The 19,666-nt window shown below is 50.0% G+C and overlaps 2 protein-coding genes across 2 annotated transcripts in view; one reads left to right on the forward strand and one right to left on the reverse strand.

The window, feature by feature from the left end:
- Positions 1-8,892, reverse strand: part of IGFBPL1 (insulin like growth factor binding protein like 1) — a 25,242-nt gene extending 16,350 nt beyond the window's left edge. Inside the window, exon 1 of the mRNA XM_011219377.3 lies at positions 8,679-8,892. Within this exon, the coding sequence (XP_011217679.2) occupies positions 8,679-8,892 (214 nt within the window). The remainder of the gene's footprint in view (positions 1-8,678) is intronic.
- LOC105235700 (stimulated by retinoic acid gene 6 protein-like) overlaps positions 4,309-19,666 on the forward strand; it is a 54,670-nt gene continuing 39,312 nt past the window's right edge. The window contains exons 1-2 of the mRNA XM_011219350.3: positions 4,309-9,418; positions 10,534-10,673. Coding sequence (XP_011217652.2) covers positions 10,654-10,673 — 20 coding nt within the window. The 5' untranslated portion in view covers positions 4,309-9,418; positions 10,534-10,653. The remainder of the gene's footprint in view (positions 9,419-10,533; positions 10,674-19,666) is intronic.

Here is a 19,666-nt window from a genome sequence, read left to right on the forward strand (position 1 = left end):
GCGCCGCGCCGCCACCCCGGCCCGCCTCGCGGCCGCTGATTGGCCGGCCTCCGCCGCGGGGCGCCGCCGTCGGCTGCTGGTCCCGGGACCCGCGCGGCGGCGGGGTGGGCCCCCGGCCTCCCCGACTCCCAGCTGGAGTGAAGTCCCGAGACCTGCTCTCCTAGACCCAGTGGGCTCTTGGGGAAACAGACCCACTCGGGGCGGGAACTTACCGGAGGTCGCCGTGGTGGCGCCAGGACTGGGTGGGGGGGGGTACAGTCTCCAGATCCAGGGCTAGCTCCAAATATTATGTGCCTTGATCCTCCCAGAAGGATGCGCTTCGTAATTTTATTTTGCATTTAGTCGTTTTCAAAGTTTTCTTTTAGAAAGGGAATATACGGTTTAAAATTTCAGAGGTTGCAAATGGATGCAATGGTGAAAAGAGTTTCCCTTCCCAGTGTCCCAACCCAGCCTCGGGAGGCTGCTCGTTATCAGGCTGTTGTGTCTGCAGAAATTTTGTATGCCCATTAAGCCACGTATGATTGTATAGCTTCTCTCTTTAAACACACACACACACACACACACACACACACACACACACAGAGTAGCGTGGCCTGCACATTACTCTGCACTTGGTTTTTCCATCTAGGGTATTTCCCATAGTTTCCCTACTTCTTACCATTTCTGAAATCGGGCTTGTACAAACAATGGGGCATTGTTTAATTGTTTTTCTCCCCTCAATGCTACTAAAGTCATGGTATATTTCACAGTTAAAAGTGACTTTGGTTGTGATGAGATCTGGTGATCTATTTTGCATTGGCCTCAGACTTTTAAACTTTGTACGGCGTTTAATGGCACAAAGCTGCAATCATTTAGCCAGTTGTTTTGAGTCCTTTCGTTAGTACAAGTGATGCTGTGATGATGTCCTGATGCCCAAGTGTCAGCATATCTGCAGTTAGTGCAGAGTGTGTGTTGGAAAGACATGCTAACATGTAGTCAGTTATTTATTCACGTGACCCCTGCTGGCAGCTAGGCTCTGTGTATCCTGTCCCTGGCCCAGCCCGAGAAGGGGACCCACGCAGGAAATCCTAGGGTTTCCTGATTGCTGGAGTTGGATGTGTGGCCAAGTGAAGGCATGGAAAGGAGGGAGGGACTTGCTGACCCAGCTGTATGGATGGCTTTTCCTGATCACCCTTTAATCCTCATTTGCCCTGTGGAGTTTTCTTCCTTTTCTGAACCCTTAGAGATGGAGAAGCTTCTTGGATTGGTGTCCTTTTCCTTTAAAACTGCCTGCAAGCCCATAGCCCAGTGAACTCTGGTTCCCAGAGTGCCAGTTAACACTGTGAGCAACATCTTTGGGCCCCTAGAGATTATGGGAAAAGGAAAAGATGGGCTCTCCTGGCAGGGAAGGGGGATGAGGCACCTCTTTTGTCTGGCAGGTAGTGAGCTCCCATGATGTTTTATCTCCTCTGCTTCCTGCTGGCACATGTAGAAGGCTAGCTTGTACACCACTTAGGGTGGGGGCATGCACACTCAGGAGCTGTTGAAGTGGGTATGAATGTCCCAGTCTGAGGAGCTAAGGTGAGGAGAGGTTTCTCCATAAGTGGGCCATAGTTTTGAATCTCAAGCTTCACAGTTAGGCCATTCATAGGAAGCCCTAATCCAGGCTGAGAGAAAACAAAATCCCTGTTTCCAGGTCTCTGGTGGGACGTTCCAGAGCAGAGAGAGGGGTGGGTTTTCATGCATGATGGGGTGGGAGTTATGGAGGGACAGATTTCAATTCAATACTGTGTAAGAAGGAACATTGCAAGATACGGAGCTCTGCAAAGATGGAAATTGAGATGCTGAGCAGCCAAGATATGATGGAGGGTTTGCCCTCCTGCTGTAAACAACTATAAAACCCAGACAAATTAACACACAACTGTATGTAGGTACTGGACTTGGAATAGGGATATCTGGGTGGTCTCAGATGAAGCAGATGAAGTTGAGAATCTTGAGCCTCTGAGTTATTCTGAGCCTCTCCTCCCCCCACCCCCAGTGGAAGCAGTTTGCAGATTATGTCTGAGAAGATTCACTTTCCCTTGTTTAAGGATCGTGCTAAGGGCTCTTACCTTGCAAGGCGTACCTTTTCTGTTCAAGACCTACTCCACCTTCCTCTTGTGGCCACTAGACTCACAACTGGCACTGGAGTTCCGTATGCTTGAGCAGGGCAAATACAAAGTTTAATCTGAGAAAATATAGCTTCTATACCACAAGAATGCCAAGATTTTGCCATATTACATTGCAGCAACTTGGAGAGTACATGCAAGAGTGGATTCTAAGGATGAAAGACGAAAGAGAACAGAATATAACTTTTTATTGCGTTAATACAGGTGTGCTTACCTGAGATTCTGGGTTCAATGTGTTGGTTTGTGTAGCTGGAAGTGACTCCGTAGTTTACTTAGATGTTTAAGTGAAACTGAAGCTTAATGATGATCTGCGTTTAGTTAAGTTGAGATGCCAGTACTTCCCTAGTGTGTTGCACAGGAAGAAATAAAAAGGCTCAGGGGAGATGTTAAAATAGACTTATTATGGACAACCGGCTCAACCACCTACTACACTCCCCAAGCGGTCCAGAGGACATCTCCTTCCCTGTGACATTGGGAAATTCATTAGCGAGGGAGCACTGTTATCCCTGAAAAACCTTGTGGGTGCTCTCCTGTGTTGACCACATATGATGATGAGAGACACCCCCATTGAAAGGGGCTCGCCGAGTCCTCTGGGGATGGTGAGATTGAAGAAGAGCAGAGGCCAAGCGGTAGCACTTAGCTGCTGAAGACATAGCAGGGTGCAGTTACCATGATGGACAGTAGGATGAAGTGGACCTCTGGGTTTTGACTCACAGCGGTCTTTGGCATTGTCTGCTTGTCCCAGTGTCCCCAGGAATGAAACAATGAGCATCCTACTAAAATGTTACTTGCTGTGTACAATGGGAGAAAACTCCAGGTCTGGTGTCCAAAAGCTGATTTGGATCACCAGGTTCTCTTATCCAATTTTCAGACTTAATTAGAAGAGGAGGCCAGGTCCCCTTAAAAAAGGCTGCTAAACAAATTCTATAAATCCTCCTCTAGGATCTTCCCAAAAGGACCGCTGACCATTTACTGGAGTGGCTCACCGTAGCCCACAGTCTAAGGGGGGCTTGCAACACTCAGGGCCCATGTTCACATCACAGTGAATTAAACCATGGGGCACCTGGGTGACGCAGTCGGTTAAGCGTCTGACTCTTGATTTCGGCTCAGGTTGTGATCTCGGGGTCATGAGATCAAGCCCCATGTCAGGGTCTGCACTTAGCAAGGTGTCTGCTTGGGATTCTCTTTCTCCCTTACCCTCTGCTCCTCTCCCTTGTGTGCGCTCTCTCTCAAATAAATAAATCTTTATAAAAAAATTCACAGTGAGTAGACACATTTGGCAACTGGCAGAATCCCAACATCAGTTCTGTGACACATGGAGTAAGGGCTATCATAAGACGCAGGGTCACATGGAAGCCCCTGGAACTTTCCTTTTTTACCAGGAGCATTACCAGCTGCCATCAGTTTCCTCATAAATAGTTGAAAGAGAATTCACCTTGCCATGGGGAGGATTCATTTTCTTAGAAAGCAGTACAGCCTAGTGTCACTTGAGGAAAGCATTTGCCTCCTTTTAACGTACTTGGCTCTATTCCTTTCAAAATAATAGTGTATCATTATTGTGCTAAGGGGTACTTGGTCTCTTCCCTAGCTGGTGTCAACATAGACATGTATAGTTGGCCCTTGAACGATGAGGATTTGAACTGTACAGATCCACTTACATGGAGGTTGCTTTTTTAAAAAATATTTTATTTATTTGAGAGGGAGAGAGAGCACAGGCAGGGGGAGCAGCAGGCAGAGGGAGAAGCAGGCTCCCTGCTCAGCAGGGAGCCTGACGCAGGACTCAATCCCAGGACCCTGGGTTCACCACCTGAGCCAAAAGCAGACGCTTAACGACTGAGTCACCCAGGCGCCCCGCAGATTTCTTTTATAGCACAGTACCTTGTGTTTTCTTTGTGATTTTTCTTAATAACATTTTCTTTTCTCTCGTTTATTTTATTGTAAGAATTCAGTATTCAGGGGCGCCTGGGTGGCACAGCGGTTAAGCGTCTGCCTTCGGCTCAGGGCGTGATCCCGGCGTTACGGGATCGAGCCCCACGTCAGGCTCCTCTGCTATGAGCCTGCTTCTTCCTCTCCCACTCCCCCTGCTTGTGTTCCCTCTCTCGCTGGCTGTCTCTATCTCTGTCAAATAAATAAATAAAATCTTTAAAAAAAAAAAAAGAATTCAGTATTCAATCCGTAGGACATATAAAATACGTGTCCGTCAACGGCACTATCAGTAAGGCTTCTGATCAACTGTAAAGCTATTAGTAGTCACGTTTCAGGGAATCAGAAGTTATATGCAGATTTTCAGCGATGCAGATGGTCAGTGCTCCTATGCCTTCCACATTGTTCAAGGGTCAACGATAGCTGTTTTTTCTTATTCTCAAGAGAGGAGATGATTCTCTGCTCTACTTGCTCCATCACGTCCCTAATTTGTAGATTCATTGATTCATTCTTCATTCAGCAAGCTCTCGGAGGGCCGACTACCGCTTGCCAGGCCTGTGCAGGGCACAGGGGGTTAGATGAGTAAGCCGGGCACGGTGTACTCAAGAGGGTGGCCTCGGGAAGGCGGGTTGGAAGCCATTTCAGTGCAGTAAATGTGACTACAGAAAAATGCTGGGGGAGAAGAGTCCACCTTCTGGAAAAAGTACTCTCTAAACTGAGCCTTGAGGAGCCAGTAGGTGCTTAGAAACATGGAATCCAGGCCTAAGCCCCGTAGCTAAGGCATGCGTTGCTGTCTGACAGACCGACACCTTAAAGGTGGGGAGAAGGAAATACCCACCGGGGAGCCGGAGGATAAGTCTTTGAGGAAAGTCCCTGCTTCTCTGTGTTTCCCTTCAGCATCTTTCCCCATGCTTCCACCAATTGCAAGGTTTGTGTGGCGGCCACCTGTGCACATTGCCACCTTGTGGACAATGTAGGGATTACAGATCTAGAAATGACATTCATTCATTAGTTCAATCATTCCTAATAATTCAAATGAACCAACGTGCTGGCATAAAGCACTCTCGGTTAGGAGAAGATAACAGAAATGGCTACCGATAATCACTGCGTGCTCAGAGGTATGAGTCTGTCTGAAGCAATGGGGTTCTTGAGGGAGATCAGGGAAGGCTTCACAGAGGTGACATCTGAGCAGGGTCAGGTAAGAGGAAAGGGTCTTTAGAGACCACTTCTGACGTCCTCACTTGACAGAGGGGGTGAGTGCAGCACAGAATGGAAAGAAACTTGTTCAAAGTTATAGAGCCCTGCAGGACAGAGCTGAGGGAAGGACCCAGGTCTCTGGGTGTCCCAGCACAGAGCTGCTTTTCCAGTACGTGGCTGGCCTTTGGTTTAAATGGGTTCCCCTCCTGGTGCTCTAGAAATGGCCTTTGCAGGGCCAGATCTGCTGCTCTGGTCTGTCCCTGTGCAACCCCAGCCCAGCAATTTGTCCCAGTCTGCCTTCTGGTGCAGTAATCTCATTCTCTGCATTCCATCTGTGAGCAATTGCAAAGCACCAAAGCATTCCCCAGGGAGGACACTGTAGCCCAAGCCAGGATCTTGGCCAACGTGGGAAGAGGGCCCAAGATGTGTCCCTAGAGTACCTATCCTCAGGGACTGGCATACTGCTTGGCACACAGGTAAATGTTTGGGACAAGAATGAACGGGCGAGGTCAGGGGAAATGGATGGCATCTGAGAGGTGAGTCCAGGTATCCTGCGGACTTATCCAGAGTTGAGTCTATTCTGGGAAGATAAAAACTGGGGCCGGATCACAAAGGTCGCCGAATGCCCCATTGAGTCTGTCTCCATTCTGCCAGCAGGGGGAGCCAGGCTTGTTTGCAATGGAGAAGGGGCAGGATTGGAATATATAGTTTCGTTTCCTTTTTCAAAGTGAGAAAAATTGTCCTTAGTCAAGGGGCATACATGCTGCAGAAAGTCGTCATTGCTACCTAATGAAATTGCACTAGATCATCTGGGTATTTGGGTTCTTTTGTTTCTAAATTTCATAATTCAGCTAGCCATATGTGTTCGGAATAAATAGAGGCTGTCTTGTGATTAGCTCCCAACACTCAGGAAAGCAGCACCGCCTTTGTGATGCACTGCTGATTCCCGTCTGGCCTGTCACCAAACTCTGAAGCCTGCTAAATACAGAGCTGCAAGACAGTGAGCCTGCCTCGCCTGGGGTCTTTCCTCACTCTCGCATTGCATGGCTCCTGGAAGGAGGTCTCTAGTGGAGTGCTATATAGGGCTCTATTCAGTGCTTTTATTGATAACCTGGATGAACTCAGTCCAAGTATGCAAATGCCTCAAAACTTCAAAAAGGAATTAATGTGCATTGGATAGAAGAAGCAATATTCAGAAAGGTTTGCTAAGTTAGAATGGTAGAGAGTAATCAAATGTTGAAGTGTTCCACAAATACACGTCAAGTTCTTTGTTTAGATTCAACACTACAGTGACAAAGCTTGAGAGAGAGAAAATGAAATCTATGACCCAGGGCTGCCTCCACGTTCAAAGGGTCCATGTCTGGAGCATCATAGCCACTCAGAAATGGGTCCTTATTACTGTGGATGAAATTTTGCTGAACTCGAGCATTTCAGGTCAAGCGTTTTAGCTTTTCTCCCACTTTAAAGTGGCTGCCTTCCCAGCCTTACCAGGGCAGGCGGTGGCAATTCAATAATGACCTTTCCTTAATGATGTGAAGAAAGGAATTGTAGAATTGAGGGAAACCACCATTATAATCCAAGAATGTAAAATAGCCATTTGAAACCTGGGCAACGGATCCAGGAAGCCCCTGGGAGATGGAAGCTCCTGGAGGAGATAGTATCTCCACGTGTCTGGAGGGAGAAGAGCTTTGCAGTTCTTTCCTCTGAACCATGTGGCTCGGCTGCACCAAGAACTGCTTCTTCCGGGGAAGGAGAGGGCCTGGTTTCAGAGGAAACACATTTACAGTGTTTCTTTGTTTCTAGACAGCCAGTAACAGGGTTACGTTGGACCTGATCCGCCTGTGTCTCTTTTTCATTTTCCTTTCATTTTTTTCAGTTTTGAGAATAAGCATTTACAAGGCCTCCCCTGTGTTCCAGACGTTACGCTGAACCAGATCTAGTCATGACTTCCAAGTCACCGTGATCTATGAGGGGAGCTGAGATTTGGACATGATGAACCAGGATGTGACCATCTACTCAGTCAGTAGCCAGTAGAGGGTGGGCGTCCCCAGATGGCTAAGGTTCACCGAGTGCTTCCTATGGGGGGGGCACCCTCCTAAACACTTTGTGCATATTTGCACGTTTCAGCCTCAGGTGACCATGCGGCATGTGTACCTTATCTTAGATTAAACCAAAGATCAGAGAGGGTAGCAGTGACTTGGTCAGAATTAGCTAGTTCACAGTGGGGTAGGCCCCAAAGTCCACTCTCTGAACCACTGAAGCAGACTGCTTCTCCATCCGTATGTGTCACATAGCAAATAAAGAAGACCTGATACTTGCCATAAGAGAGACGCAGGCCACACGAGGAGAAACGAGATTACACCACGGTGGCCAGGAGACACTTCATGCTAGATACTACACCTGAGGTAGGACTTGCTGAACAAGAACGGTGGTGATAAGCAGAAGGGGGGAGAACGTGTTCATTGTAGGAGTAAAGGGATCAAACAAAATGGTCTGAATCTGTCAGTTATGGTGTCTTTTTGCTCCCTGCGTGACCCTCTCCCGCTCCAGCAGAGCTGATTAGACCGGGGGTGTTATGCACTCAATTATGTCCTCCGACAAACTCCTACGTTGAAGCTCTAACTGCTGGTATTTTAGACTGTGAGTGTATTTGGAGATGGGCCTTCTAAAGAAATGGGCTCCATCAGGGTGGGCTCCAATCCAATCTGATTCATGTCCTCCTAAGAAGGGGAGATTAGGACAGAGAGAGATGCCAGGGATGAACATGTGTAGCAGAGAGGCCGCGTGGCGACAGTGAGGAGGCGGTACTCTGCAAGCTGAAGGGAGAGGCCTCAGTAGAAACCAGCCTTGCTGACACATTGATCTTGGACGTCCAGCTTCCAGAACTGCAAAGGAATAAATTTCTGTTGTTTAAGCCCCCTCCGTGGTGGTATTTGTCATGGCAGCCCTAGCCAAGTAATACACGGGCAGTATGACTGAGCCCAAGACAGAAGAAAACAGAGCTTTTCTGGTAGCAGTTAGAACTGAGGGAACCCTGCAGAGTTGGGGTGAACTGTGGGGGTAGAAGCTGAAAGGATACTCGTCAGGATGGTCAGGACAAATAGTGAGTTGAAGCCACGAAAGAGCAGAAACTATAAAAAAAAGCAAAGGGACTGAACCATAGAGAGACTGAAGCAAAAGTACCTAAAGGGAGAGAGACAAGAGAAGGAGAGAGCCCTTGGGCACGGGCGTGGAAGAACCATTCCCAAGAGGGGTCTGAGTTTCCAGCACGTTCCCGGGTTGGGCCCCAGCCCCTGCGGGGGAGTCATGGAAACCCCGCTAACCCCAGGCGGTTCGAGTGCGTCTCCGTTCCTTGTTCCCTGAAGACCCAGAGGAGCGTGCGAGGCTGTTTAGGGAAGGATTACAACTCACAAAGAATGTGATGCGTGCAGCAAGCCCGCGGCCAGGCCGGAAGAGAAGGTGTTGGGGGCGGGCAGGAGCGCGTGAGCTGCGCCGTGGGCGCCGCCGGGGGGCGCTGTGCTAGCGCCTGCGCCCGGGCAGCGGCCCTGGAGAGGGGACTGTGTCCCTGAGGACAGGCAGCAGCTGCTATGGCAGCGGCCTCCGGCGCGTGTAGCGCCTCGAACATGGCGACGTTTATTCCTGACTCCTGTGAGGCCTGGAGCAGCGTTCCCCGGCCGCCTCCCAGTGTAGGCGCGCCCGGCCCCTTCCATGTGTGGCTGCGCACGGGGACGCCGCCCCCCGAGCTGGCGGCGGGAGCCCGAGGGAGGGAGCGCCCCCACAGCCGGGCGAAGGGGCGCGGGGGCCCGAGTGAAGGGAGTGAGAGCCTCGGAGGGGAGCGTGGTGCTGCCATCGCCCGGTCTAGGCGCTGCGGCGGGCGGCGAGCGGACGGAGAAGGGACGCTGCGCGCTCGTTCGCTTTCCGCCCTGAAGGCCATTTGGAACCCACGGCCACGGCGCTGACTGGAAATCTTCACTGGCTCTCAGCGGCAGGAGAGGCGCGCTCGGGCCCACAGGACGTGGCCTCCTTATGTCCTGGCGTCTGTCCGCGTGATAGTTGGTTCTCGGCCCCACTGCCGAGCGCCCAGCTCTTGCTCTGTGTCTCGAGGTCGGACCCCCGGGACAGGTGGCCTGTGGGCAGCGTGTCCCTCACAGGTAAGAGGTTGACGTGGTTTATGAGCGGCTGTGTTGGGCCAGGCGTTTGGTCGCGTCCGTCGTGCCCGGGGGCAGAGTCCTGTGGCGTCAGCGCAGCTGCTCGTGCCGTGGACGCCGCTCCATGGGCACGCCGGGCTTCCTGAGGCTCGGCCAGTCCTGTTAGGACACGTCCCTTCCTTAAACCTTAGTTTTCTCACGCTTAGCACGAAGGACTTGGACCCACGAGGCTCACAAGTCCTCCGCGTCCTGTGCCGCGTCTGCAAGGGCGACGCGGGCTGGTCACAAACAGGCCCGCACTTCGCTGGCTTGTGACCGTAGGACTTTAACTCTTGCTCACGGCCCAGGGTGTGAGAGGACAGTTGGTGCAGAGAAGAGATTCCTCTACCAAGTGATTCAGGGACCCAGGCTCCTCCCGCCCCATTTCTTTAGGGCCTTGGAGTTCTAAGCCCCAGATGGGGAAGGAGAGGGTGGAAAAGGCACACTGGCTTCTTAACTGTCTTGGCCCAGCAGTAACCCCTGTCGCCTCTGCTCACATTCATTCCTTGGTGAGCCCCAGCCGCACCTCCGTTCCTAGAGGCCAGGGCCTGGGGAGTGTGGCGGTGGCTGGGCAGGTCCTCCCGAGCGGCAGCCTCACTCTACGGAAAGGGATCAGGAATCCTGGTGGACAGCTAGCCGGCTCTGCTGTGTGGGTGGGGTTCAGTTTTGAACTGTCCCCCGCCCCTTCTCCTGGCAGTGGGTGGCCTTCTCCAAAAAGAATCTTGAAGCCTGTGGTCTTAGTTTCCTAGTTTATTGCCTCGAGACAGAGTCCTACTTTATGGCCTATAATAATTTTTATAGCTAGCCAAAGAGGCCTTAGCTGCTGGGCAAAGTTCTGATAGCTCAGAGGGCCCCGTGCCCACCCAAGGGGGCTAACAGAGATAGCAAGTGTCCAGGAGAGAGGAAATAGGAGGGAGTTCCTGCTTTGCCTGAGAAAGCAGGAGAAGGGGAGGAAGAGCAGAAAAATAGCCAGTTGTCTTCTGAAACAAGGAAGAAAACCACCTGCATGCTTTCATGTCTCTGGTAAATATTTGACTGGATGTTTGCCTTTTCTCTGGGGTTTTGGGTGCTGTGAAAAGAACTGGGCAGAACACCAGAATATCAGAAGCAGTCAGTAACCAAGAGGCTGGAGAATCTCAAAGCACAGTCCAGAGAAGCAGATTGCTCACTGGGGCTGCGGGCACCGCTCCCTCACCGAGATGCTTTCCACAAACTTGAGGTGAGTTATCGGAGTCAGATTGAAGACAAGCCGTGCTGGACAGCCACATGTTCTTGGCAACTGTCTTCTTTGATGTTGGCAGTTCGTAGAAACTGGCAGAAGGGCATCAGTTTAGCTGACTTGAAGGGAGGCTGGCATGCGGACAGGAACCACAGATGTATTCCTGGGTCAGGGAGCAGATTTCTGTTTATCTTCAGTTTGGAGCCAGAGTGGAATGGGAAGAGCCCAGGGATGGTGTTGGAGGAGCCGAGTCGGAATCCTGGCTTTTGAGTTTCTGGAAAATCTGAGTGCCTGTTTCCTCATTTATAAATCAACACCTGACCCACCTAACCCCAGCTTTGGGAAGATCACACGAGGAGAGAATGTGAAAGGACTTTGAGATCTGACAGTCCTGTCCAAGTGCCAGCAATTAAGAATTCCCACTCAAAATCATTGGAACTTAAATATTTAATCTTAAATGATCTAAGAACTGAAAAGACTAGCCCAAAATAGGACAGAAAGTAGAACTGCCACGTTCTGGTGTCCTGGTGTGTCTGGCTAGGTTGTCGAGGGGCGCCGTGGAGGGTGAGAGGCAGAAGAAGAGTTGTGGACAGACAGAGATGATGGGGGTCACTTGGGAAAGCAGATACAGGTTTCCCCGTTGTCCACTGTGAAACCTTTCAGAAGACAGAATGCTGTAAAGCCATTATGCAGAAAAATGTTTGACTGTTCCCAGACCCAAAAAGTAACCTCTCTTAGGCTTTTCTGTTATTTTAGGACACCTCTTGCTAACGGATGTGCAAACTAAATCGAGATAAAGCACCAGCGCTCACACAGTTGGGAGCTCTGGCGGCTCGATGGAGATGCTGAGTGTGTTTCCTGGGGAAGGAGTGTGGCGGGGGCCCATCTCACTCCCGGGGCCCCTGCTGCTTCTGTAACGCCTGCTGTAAGACAGATGCTGAACACTGTTTTTGCTTTTGGCCTTTTTTCATAAAGGGGAAAATCCCCTGTGGATTTCTTTTGGTTAGTGGAAACAGGTATTCATGTAGGGCCTCTGTAAGAGGGAAGTGGCTTAATGTGAACTTTGGGAGAGCAGGGTGTAGCTGTCCCTGGAGCCCCAGGCACGAAGAAAGAGGGCAGGAGGCTAAGGGCAGGGGGTGGAGAAGGACGTGGGACAGGAAGCAGATGAGAGGGTGGCCTGGAGACAGGTGGACAGAGAGGGGAGTCAGCTGAGTGCTGGGGGACAGGAACCAGGAAGCCGGAGGGTGCTTGTCTCTTTCTCCTCTCTCCAGCTGGGCTCCTCAGGCTGAGAGGGAGCAGGGGAGTATAGTTGGGTGTGGATTTTAGGAAGGTCCCTCTGGTCACAGGGTGGAGGATGGACGGGGGGCAGTGCAGGAGGTGTGAGACGTGGCAGGAATTCTACCGTGAAGTCCAGGCGAGGATGAGGGTGAGGGTAGCCTAGATGGTGGCAGTGGCTGGGGGGACAGAGACGTGTCTGGATTCAGCAGGGATTGGAGAGTCCATCTGACTGGACTTGACCTGGCGGTGAGTTGGAGAGTGTCCTTCCGGATCTCTGGTGGGGCCATTCCCTACATGAGGACCCCCGAGGAGGAGCAGGTTGGCAGGAGTGTTCAGTTGGGACACACTGGACTGGAATGCCGTGGGACATCCAAAACGAGATGACCAGGAGGCAGGCAATCAGCTGTATGGTCTGGACTCAGAACAAAGTCTAGGCTGTGCCCAGAGAATGTGACCCATCCCATGGGGCCGTTGTGCCCTCTGGGCCCCCGATATTCTTTTTGAAGTCACAGCCTCCAGGTGCTCCTCCCAGGACCTCCTCTTTGTCATGGTCATTGCCCTGGACCCAGGCTGGCATCTCACAGGGCAGGGCTCAGGCCTGAGCATGTTGTTCAGATTTGTTTGACCAGTGAAGAGTCGGGGTCACTGTCTTCTCTGAGGAACCCTGACACGGAGTTCAGGGTTTACACTGAAGGAACCCCTTTATCAGTGTCTTAGTGTAATTTTAATGCATGAGTCTGTTTCCTGTTTAGAACATAGAAGAAGCGTTCACGTTCCAGCTCTACCACTCACTCCCTGAGTGGCTTTGGGCATTTACTTCATCTCTCTAAAGTCTACTTTTCCCACCCATGAGGTGGGAATAAGAGTCCACGCTGCACGGGTTGTGAAAGATTCAGTGACATAATAACTTCAAAGACTGTAGCCCAATGTCTAGCACATGATAAACCTTCAACAAACGGTACCATTTATTATTGTTATTTTATTAAGTGAGAAGAAGTGAAAGTGTACATTGCTTTATTGGACAGTTAGGAATGGTAGGGAGTAGAAAAGTGGGCTTTTGTCTTATTCAGTCGCCAATTTTTTTCGTGGTAACCCTCTCTGAACCTTTCAGACATGGGTGAAAACACCCCCATCCGCACCCACCCGGGCTGACCATTCCTAGCTGTGTAGAAAACTCAGGAACGGTGCGAGGCGAAGCAGAGGAGAATAAAGAGAATAAAGACGTAGACACAGGGAGGGGGAGAAAACGGAATGAAGACATGAAAGGCCTATTAACACTTCATCTCTGATCCTCGGAGCTTAAAGCTGGTGCCTGTGTTGGAGTCCCCCTGTGGACAAGTGACAGCCTCTCTCTGCACCTTGCTCTCTAAGGTCCAGCAAGACCGTGGGAGTGAGAATGCTGTGTGAGATGTAAAGCACCGTTCTATCCTGCGGCGTCCATAGCTGGGCACTGGTGAAGATCCCAGGGTCCCTGTGCCCCAGTAGAGAGCTCTGTTCCCCACCTGGCTGAGCTGGTTCTGTCTCTCCAAGACACTGGTGGAACCGGGGCATCCAACCAGGATGTCCAGCTCGTTGGTACAATGGCTTCTGTGTCTCTCAATAATGCCGATGCCACCCCAGGAGAGAGCCCCAGGGCCCCCCTGGGGGCCAGGCTGCTGCTTGGAATCCACCCGCAGCTTGTGGAACAGCATCTTAGGGAGGCAGCTGGAGGGAAGGGGGACGCAGGCCTCAGTTAACAATGCACCATCCAGACCCATTCTTTCATGATCTAGGCAAGTGCTGGCATTCCACCCATTCCACAGACAGGCAACCGAGGCTGCAGGAGGAGAAATGATTGCAAGGTGTTTGACTCCAAATCCCAGGCTCTTCCCTCCAGACAGATCTGAGGTCCCACATGAGCATGCAAACACTCCCTACACGCCCTCTAAAGGAGGTTACTGACCCAGAGCTGACCATTTCTAGCAGTACAGCAAGGCCAAAATGAATGGGAGTAGTCAAGGCAAAAGAGGAGATGGATTTTGGACGCAGAGAAGACAGAAGCCCTGGGGAGAAATGGAATAAAAACAGGGTGTGTACGTATCTTTCATAATACAGCTTTCCCCTGATTCTCAGAGAGTCACAGAAAGTGACAGAGACAAACCAACCAGCAATAAGAGAGAAGCAGACAGAAGACACATACGACTTTCTGGAAAGGCTGTCAGAGGCAGGCCTGAAGTGGGGTAGTGGGGCTGGGAAGAAAACGAGAGATCATCCACAAGGTGGCCACCTGTGTGGGTTTTACAATAGTCATGGCCTTCATTTTATTTTGTTTAAACAATTTTAAGTTTTAAAATTGGAAGTGTACACATTTATACAGAAGAAGAGGGACTAGTATATTGAGCAAGCCTATTCCATCATGGAATCCCACGGCCCATATGGTTTCACGAGCAACCCCACCCGCTCCCACCACTCCAGACAGCCGATCATTTCGTCATGTGTGAAGGAAGTTTGCTTCCCCCATGGAACTCTTAAGGCTGTGCACAAGGTCAACCCTTCACAAGCCCCTGTGCATCTCCGGTCTTCGTCCAAGAGTGTTCAGGCTGCCCTGGCCACAGGTGCAGAATATGATATTAAAGAGTCCTAGAATGTGACAGGAAGCTTTTATGTGCCGGTCCACATTGCCAGGGTTCGAATCCTGGTGGCTCCTCCACTTATTAGCTGGGTAGGCTTGGACAAGCTTCCTGACATTTCAGCGCGTCTGTTTCGTCATCGGTGAAATGGGGTGATAATAGGGCCTCTGTCACAGGGCTGTCATGAGGAAGTTTGCTAATGTACAGCCTTAAAGCGTAGTTTGGTGCACAGTGAGCCCCGAGAAATGCTAGCCATCCCTCCATCCACTTAGGGAACGTTAGTGAGCACCTGCTGGGACCACATGCCGGGCCAGGAGCCGGGCCCATAGAGATGAATGGAAAGGGTCCCAGCCCTCAGGGAGTTCCCCATCCTGTGGGGACACAGACCCAGGAAGAGACACTTCCCAGCAGCGGGCTGGCTGCTGACAGTGGGCGGTGCCTCAAGCAGTTCAACCTTCTTGATTCACAAGTGACCAGACTGAGACCTCTGGGTCCTCCGAGCCCAAGGAACCACGGCACTTAGCAGCAGAGCTGGGTGGCCTTGAAGCAGTCATTCCTGGCCAGTCGTCTTTACATGAGGGTCTCAGAAGCTGGAGGCTCTGGAGGTTAGCAGAGCTCTTCTGGGCAAAGGTGCTGTGCTTTGGGTCACCCTGCCAACAGCAGGGAAGTGGGAGGCAGGTCACAGGGCCAAGTGTAGGCAGCCACTGTGGCTCCTAGTTAGCCGGGTGAAGGACTTCAGTCCACTGTGTGGTCAGGGGGCCAAGGGCAGGGGAGTCTCTGATACCCCACCCCACCCCCCCCGCCTAGCAGGAGGCCAGGGATGCCAGGCTGTGCCGTGCAGTAGATTGAGAAGGGCTGACCACAGACACTCCAGGGACAGAGGAGCAGACAGGATCTGGGGTCTGAGGAGGTGGAAACACAGCCAGCAAGAGTACCTTTTCAGCCCAGCAGCAGGAAAACCCTTTTCTTTGGTCACAGCTGTGCAAAAGCAGGAAAGGGGTGGAAAAGAACATCAGTTTTCATGAGCATGAGGTGGGCACTTGACTCACTGTCTAATCGTCAGGCAGCCTGGAAGGAAGACATTCGATCCACTTTCAGGACGAGGAGGAGTAAGGCCCAGAGAAGGCATGGCTCACCCATGGTCACACAGCTGCTGAGCAGTGGGGCTGGGCTGGCTCTCAGGTCTCTCTGGCTTCAGTTCTCTCCAGACCCCACTGACTCAGTGAGACGGAAGGGTTGGCTTTGTGGGGGAGAGGATGCCCGCCCCTGGAAGTGCCCAAATGAGACATCTTGGTTGCCTGTATGGATGTGGTGGAGAGGGTCCTAGAAGGCATTCAAGCATCCGCAGGGGTAGGATTCCAGAGCCTTCTGGTGACTGGGTGGGAGCCTGTGATTCCATGAGTGGGTGGATGAGAGACAGGGCACAGCTGTGCCACATGTAAGCACACCACACCCAGTGCTGAGTGTTTCTCATTCCCCTCCCTCCCTCCCTTCCTTCTTTCCTTCCTTTTTCATTCATTCATTCAGCACCGAATTGGATTTGTTATGTACCTGTTCCAAGTCAGAAGCTGGGGGTAGGCCTGGAATGGGAGATGGTTAGAGCTTAAAGCTTTAATTTCTTACTTTGGAAAAGCCCAGGCTAAGAGGGAGAGCTCAGGCCTGAAGAAGGCACCTGTAACAGGAAACACAGGTGATGAGTGCCGGGGAGCCATGTGGCTGAGGAGCTGGGGGAGTCCTTCCCAGGGGAGCGCCAAGCAACAGACTCTGGCACCAGGGAGATGAGCCAGGGCCAGCAGGCGGGTGCAACATCCTGAAGGGCAGGCTGATAAGGGCCTGAGCTAAAGAGTTTCCAGATGATCTCACCTGCTATTACACATTGGAGCAAGGCCTGGTGTTTGAGAACCCCTCGGTGCAAGGACAAATGCTTGTGGAAGGTGCCGTGAGTCACAGGCCTTCAGGGATGGGGGGTGCCCTGCCCTCACGATCACTTCGTAGCCAGGGTTTTTTCAAAGAGCTGATTGAAAACCATTAGTGGGCTGCAAAATTAATTTAGTGGTTATGACCAGCATTTTACAAAATGGAATGGGCCGGAACAAAATGAAGAGAATTGAATCAGATACTAGAGGATACCGTGCATATGAAGGGTATTGTATTGTGACAATTTGTTTTACATGTGTGCACACACACGTGTGAACTAGGTCATGGCTATAGTGTGTATACTTGACCACAACTATGACTTATAGTCAACAAACATAAAAACACTGAACTGGTCCAGTCTTCTCATTTTACAGAGCATGGGAGAAGAGGTTAGGTTGGGGCACTGGCTCCCTCCCTTGTTTTTTCCTCTAAACTTCTCTTTATCCCAAAGCATAATTTATATTAACATCTGTTTCTAAACTCTAACATCCTCATTATTCTTGCCCATGCCCAGAACCAGGGCCACATCTGCCCAGTGGTGGGCCAGGGAATGTGTAACAACTGGCTCTCTGGGAAAAAAATACATGTTTGACATACATTGTACTGACATAACAGATGTATCACACAACTTACAAATGATGAAATATACGATGTTCTTTATTACAGATTCCATACAGCCAATTAATTCTCATGGAACGCTTTCATTGATTTTTGCTGAACTCTTTTATCTGTAGCCAACCTGCAATTGATGAATGAGCATAGTTTCGACATGAATGTTATTTGATCATTTTATTTACATTAATGAGTAAGACAAATGTGAAACAATGAAGACAAGGGTTAGATCAGAACTTCACTTGTTCATCAATTAACGGAAGCTATTTCTAAGATGAATAGGATAAGGGTTTTGAATTCTGGAAGAATATTTCCTCAATTTTTTTTTTTTTGGCTATTCACCATGTCATGGCTACAAACATATGTTTAAACGTAATCTGCATTATTAATATTTTCTCTGTCGCTTTATAGAAAACCTACAAAAAATACAGCCAGCCCTGATTTGTAGTGTTTGCCTATTTCCATGGTGTGAATATTCCCAACATGATGTAAATACTCCCAACTTGCTGTCGCTGAACGTTGAGTGCGGGAAGAGATGCTCGGTGGCATGCCCTCACATAGTTTCCATCATGCGGATACAATAGATGTAAATAACCTCAAAAGCGTAGACGGCAATAAAATAATTAGAAAGATGGGTTCTGAGTCTTTACTACCTTTCTTTTTAATACAATTTATTTAATGATAAGTTTATATAATTTAATTTTTAACATTGGTGGTGTTGGACAACTGGCTGGCAAAATTCCTGATAAACATGACAGTCCCAAGCTGGTACAAGCCAGCCCGTGCAAGTTAGATCTGCCGCGAACTCTCAGGCAGGATCGCAGGGAGGCTGTGCATGAGGAGACTGATGGGGTTCACAGGGATGGGTCAGGGCTGGCCCAGAATTGGACACCCCAACACACAGACTACACACAGAGGTGCCTGCACACACATAGACACACACACACACGCACGGACAGACACACACACGCACACCTCTTCCTCCTTCCCTAATCCGTCTCTGCACTGAGCAGTCCTGCAGCTGCCCACCCATGAGGAGGCTGGTGCCTGAACTCACCGAGCTATGCCTGAAATAGTCCTGGGCATCCTGACTTTGTCTGCTCACTGGCCCTCTCTGGGCCTCAGTTTCTTGAGCGAAGTTGCCTTGGTGTTTTGTTTTTGGTTTTTTTTGGGTTTTTTTGTTTTTTTTTTTGGTCTAAAGTATTTACTTACTCTTGAAAACGTGATGGTTGGGACATGAGGAAGGCACTCTTCTGCTTAACCAGCTCAGAGGGAGCTTATCTCGCTCAAATGCATAGATCCAACATTCCCCCGTGCCAGTTTCTTCTTTTTCTTCATATTTATTTTATTTTTTTTAATTTAAATTCAATTAACATATAATGTATTATTAGTTTCAGAGGTAGAGGTCAGTGATTCCTTAGTCTTACATAATACGCAGTGCTCATTACATCTCATGCCCTCCTTCATGCCCGTCACCCAATTACTCCATCCGCCTACCCCTCTCACCTCCAGCAACCCTCAGTTTGTTTCCTGTGATTAAGAGTCTCTTATGGTTTGTCTCCCTCTCTGATTTCATCTTGTTTTATTTTTCCCTCCCTTCCCCTATGATCCTGTTTTGTTTCTTAAATTTAACAGATATTCCTGAGCCTCTCTGAGCAGGGAGCTGGGCTGACCTTGGGAATCAGAGATAAGTCTGCCACAGGCTGGGAGGCCAGGCACCTCTAGCCGCTCTAAGGAGCCCTGTGGACCAGTGGCGGGACTGGGAGGTGGTGACGGGCATCCTCCCCTCCTCCTGGGCAGGGGTGTGAAGCCTCTTCTGGCTTCAGTTCCACATTTTAGAAAGGGGATAACATAGCCTGCATCCCAAGATTACTGCAAAGATTAGATAATCTAAACTAGCTGATTGCCGAGGTCATGGCGACACATAATTGACATCCATCAAGGAAAGCTTTTATCATATGTTTCACTTATTTCTATAGAGTGATAATGGTAGGGACAAAGGAAGCCGAAGGATTGTGGGAGCACAGAGATGCCGCCACAACTGTTGGAGAAAGGAGCTGGGGATTGGGATGACCCAGGCTCTAGGTGTGCCAGCTGCATAGCTCGCCTTACAGTGGCCCCCACAGCATTTTATTAAGAATTGTGTAATTAACAAAAGATTTGTAATTTGTACCACCACAAACCTTGCATGTTTTCATTTTATGCTGATTTCACACACATCTTCACTTCAGAATGGTGTTGTATGGCTTAGGGACAACCTTCAGTTTTTTCCCTGATCACAGAGCAACCCGCTCATTTGTTTAACACATGTTTATTCCCTCTACTTTGTGCCGACACTGTTCTTAACCCTCGGATAGATAGACACAGCTGTCAACCGGCATATCTCAGTGTACTGCAATTCAGAAGAAAATCATGAGAGGGCAGGAGAATGATCTCAAATCCTACTACTCAGAGATGACCACTCTTTTCAACTTGGGATCAAGAAGGAATTTTCTTTCACTGAACAGTCTATCATCAACACATTTCCAGGGCCTCATCCGTGGAGAGCGGGTCTTCCACATTTGGGGCTGTTGTTTT

The sequence above is a fragment of the Ailuropoda melanoleuca genome, chromosome 7 (assembly GCF_002007445.2).
Source record: "Ailuropoda melanoleuca isolate Jingjing chromosome 7, ASM200744v2, whole genome shotgun sequence".
NCBI classification, from domain to species: Eukaryota; Metazoa; Chordata; class Mammalia; order Carnivora; family Ursidae; genus Ailuropoda; species Ailuropoda melanoleuca.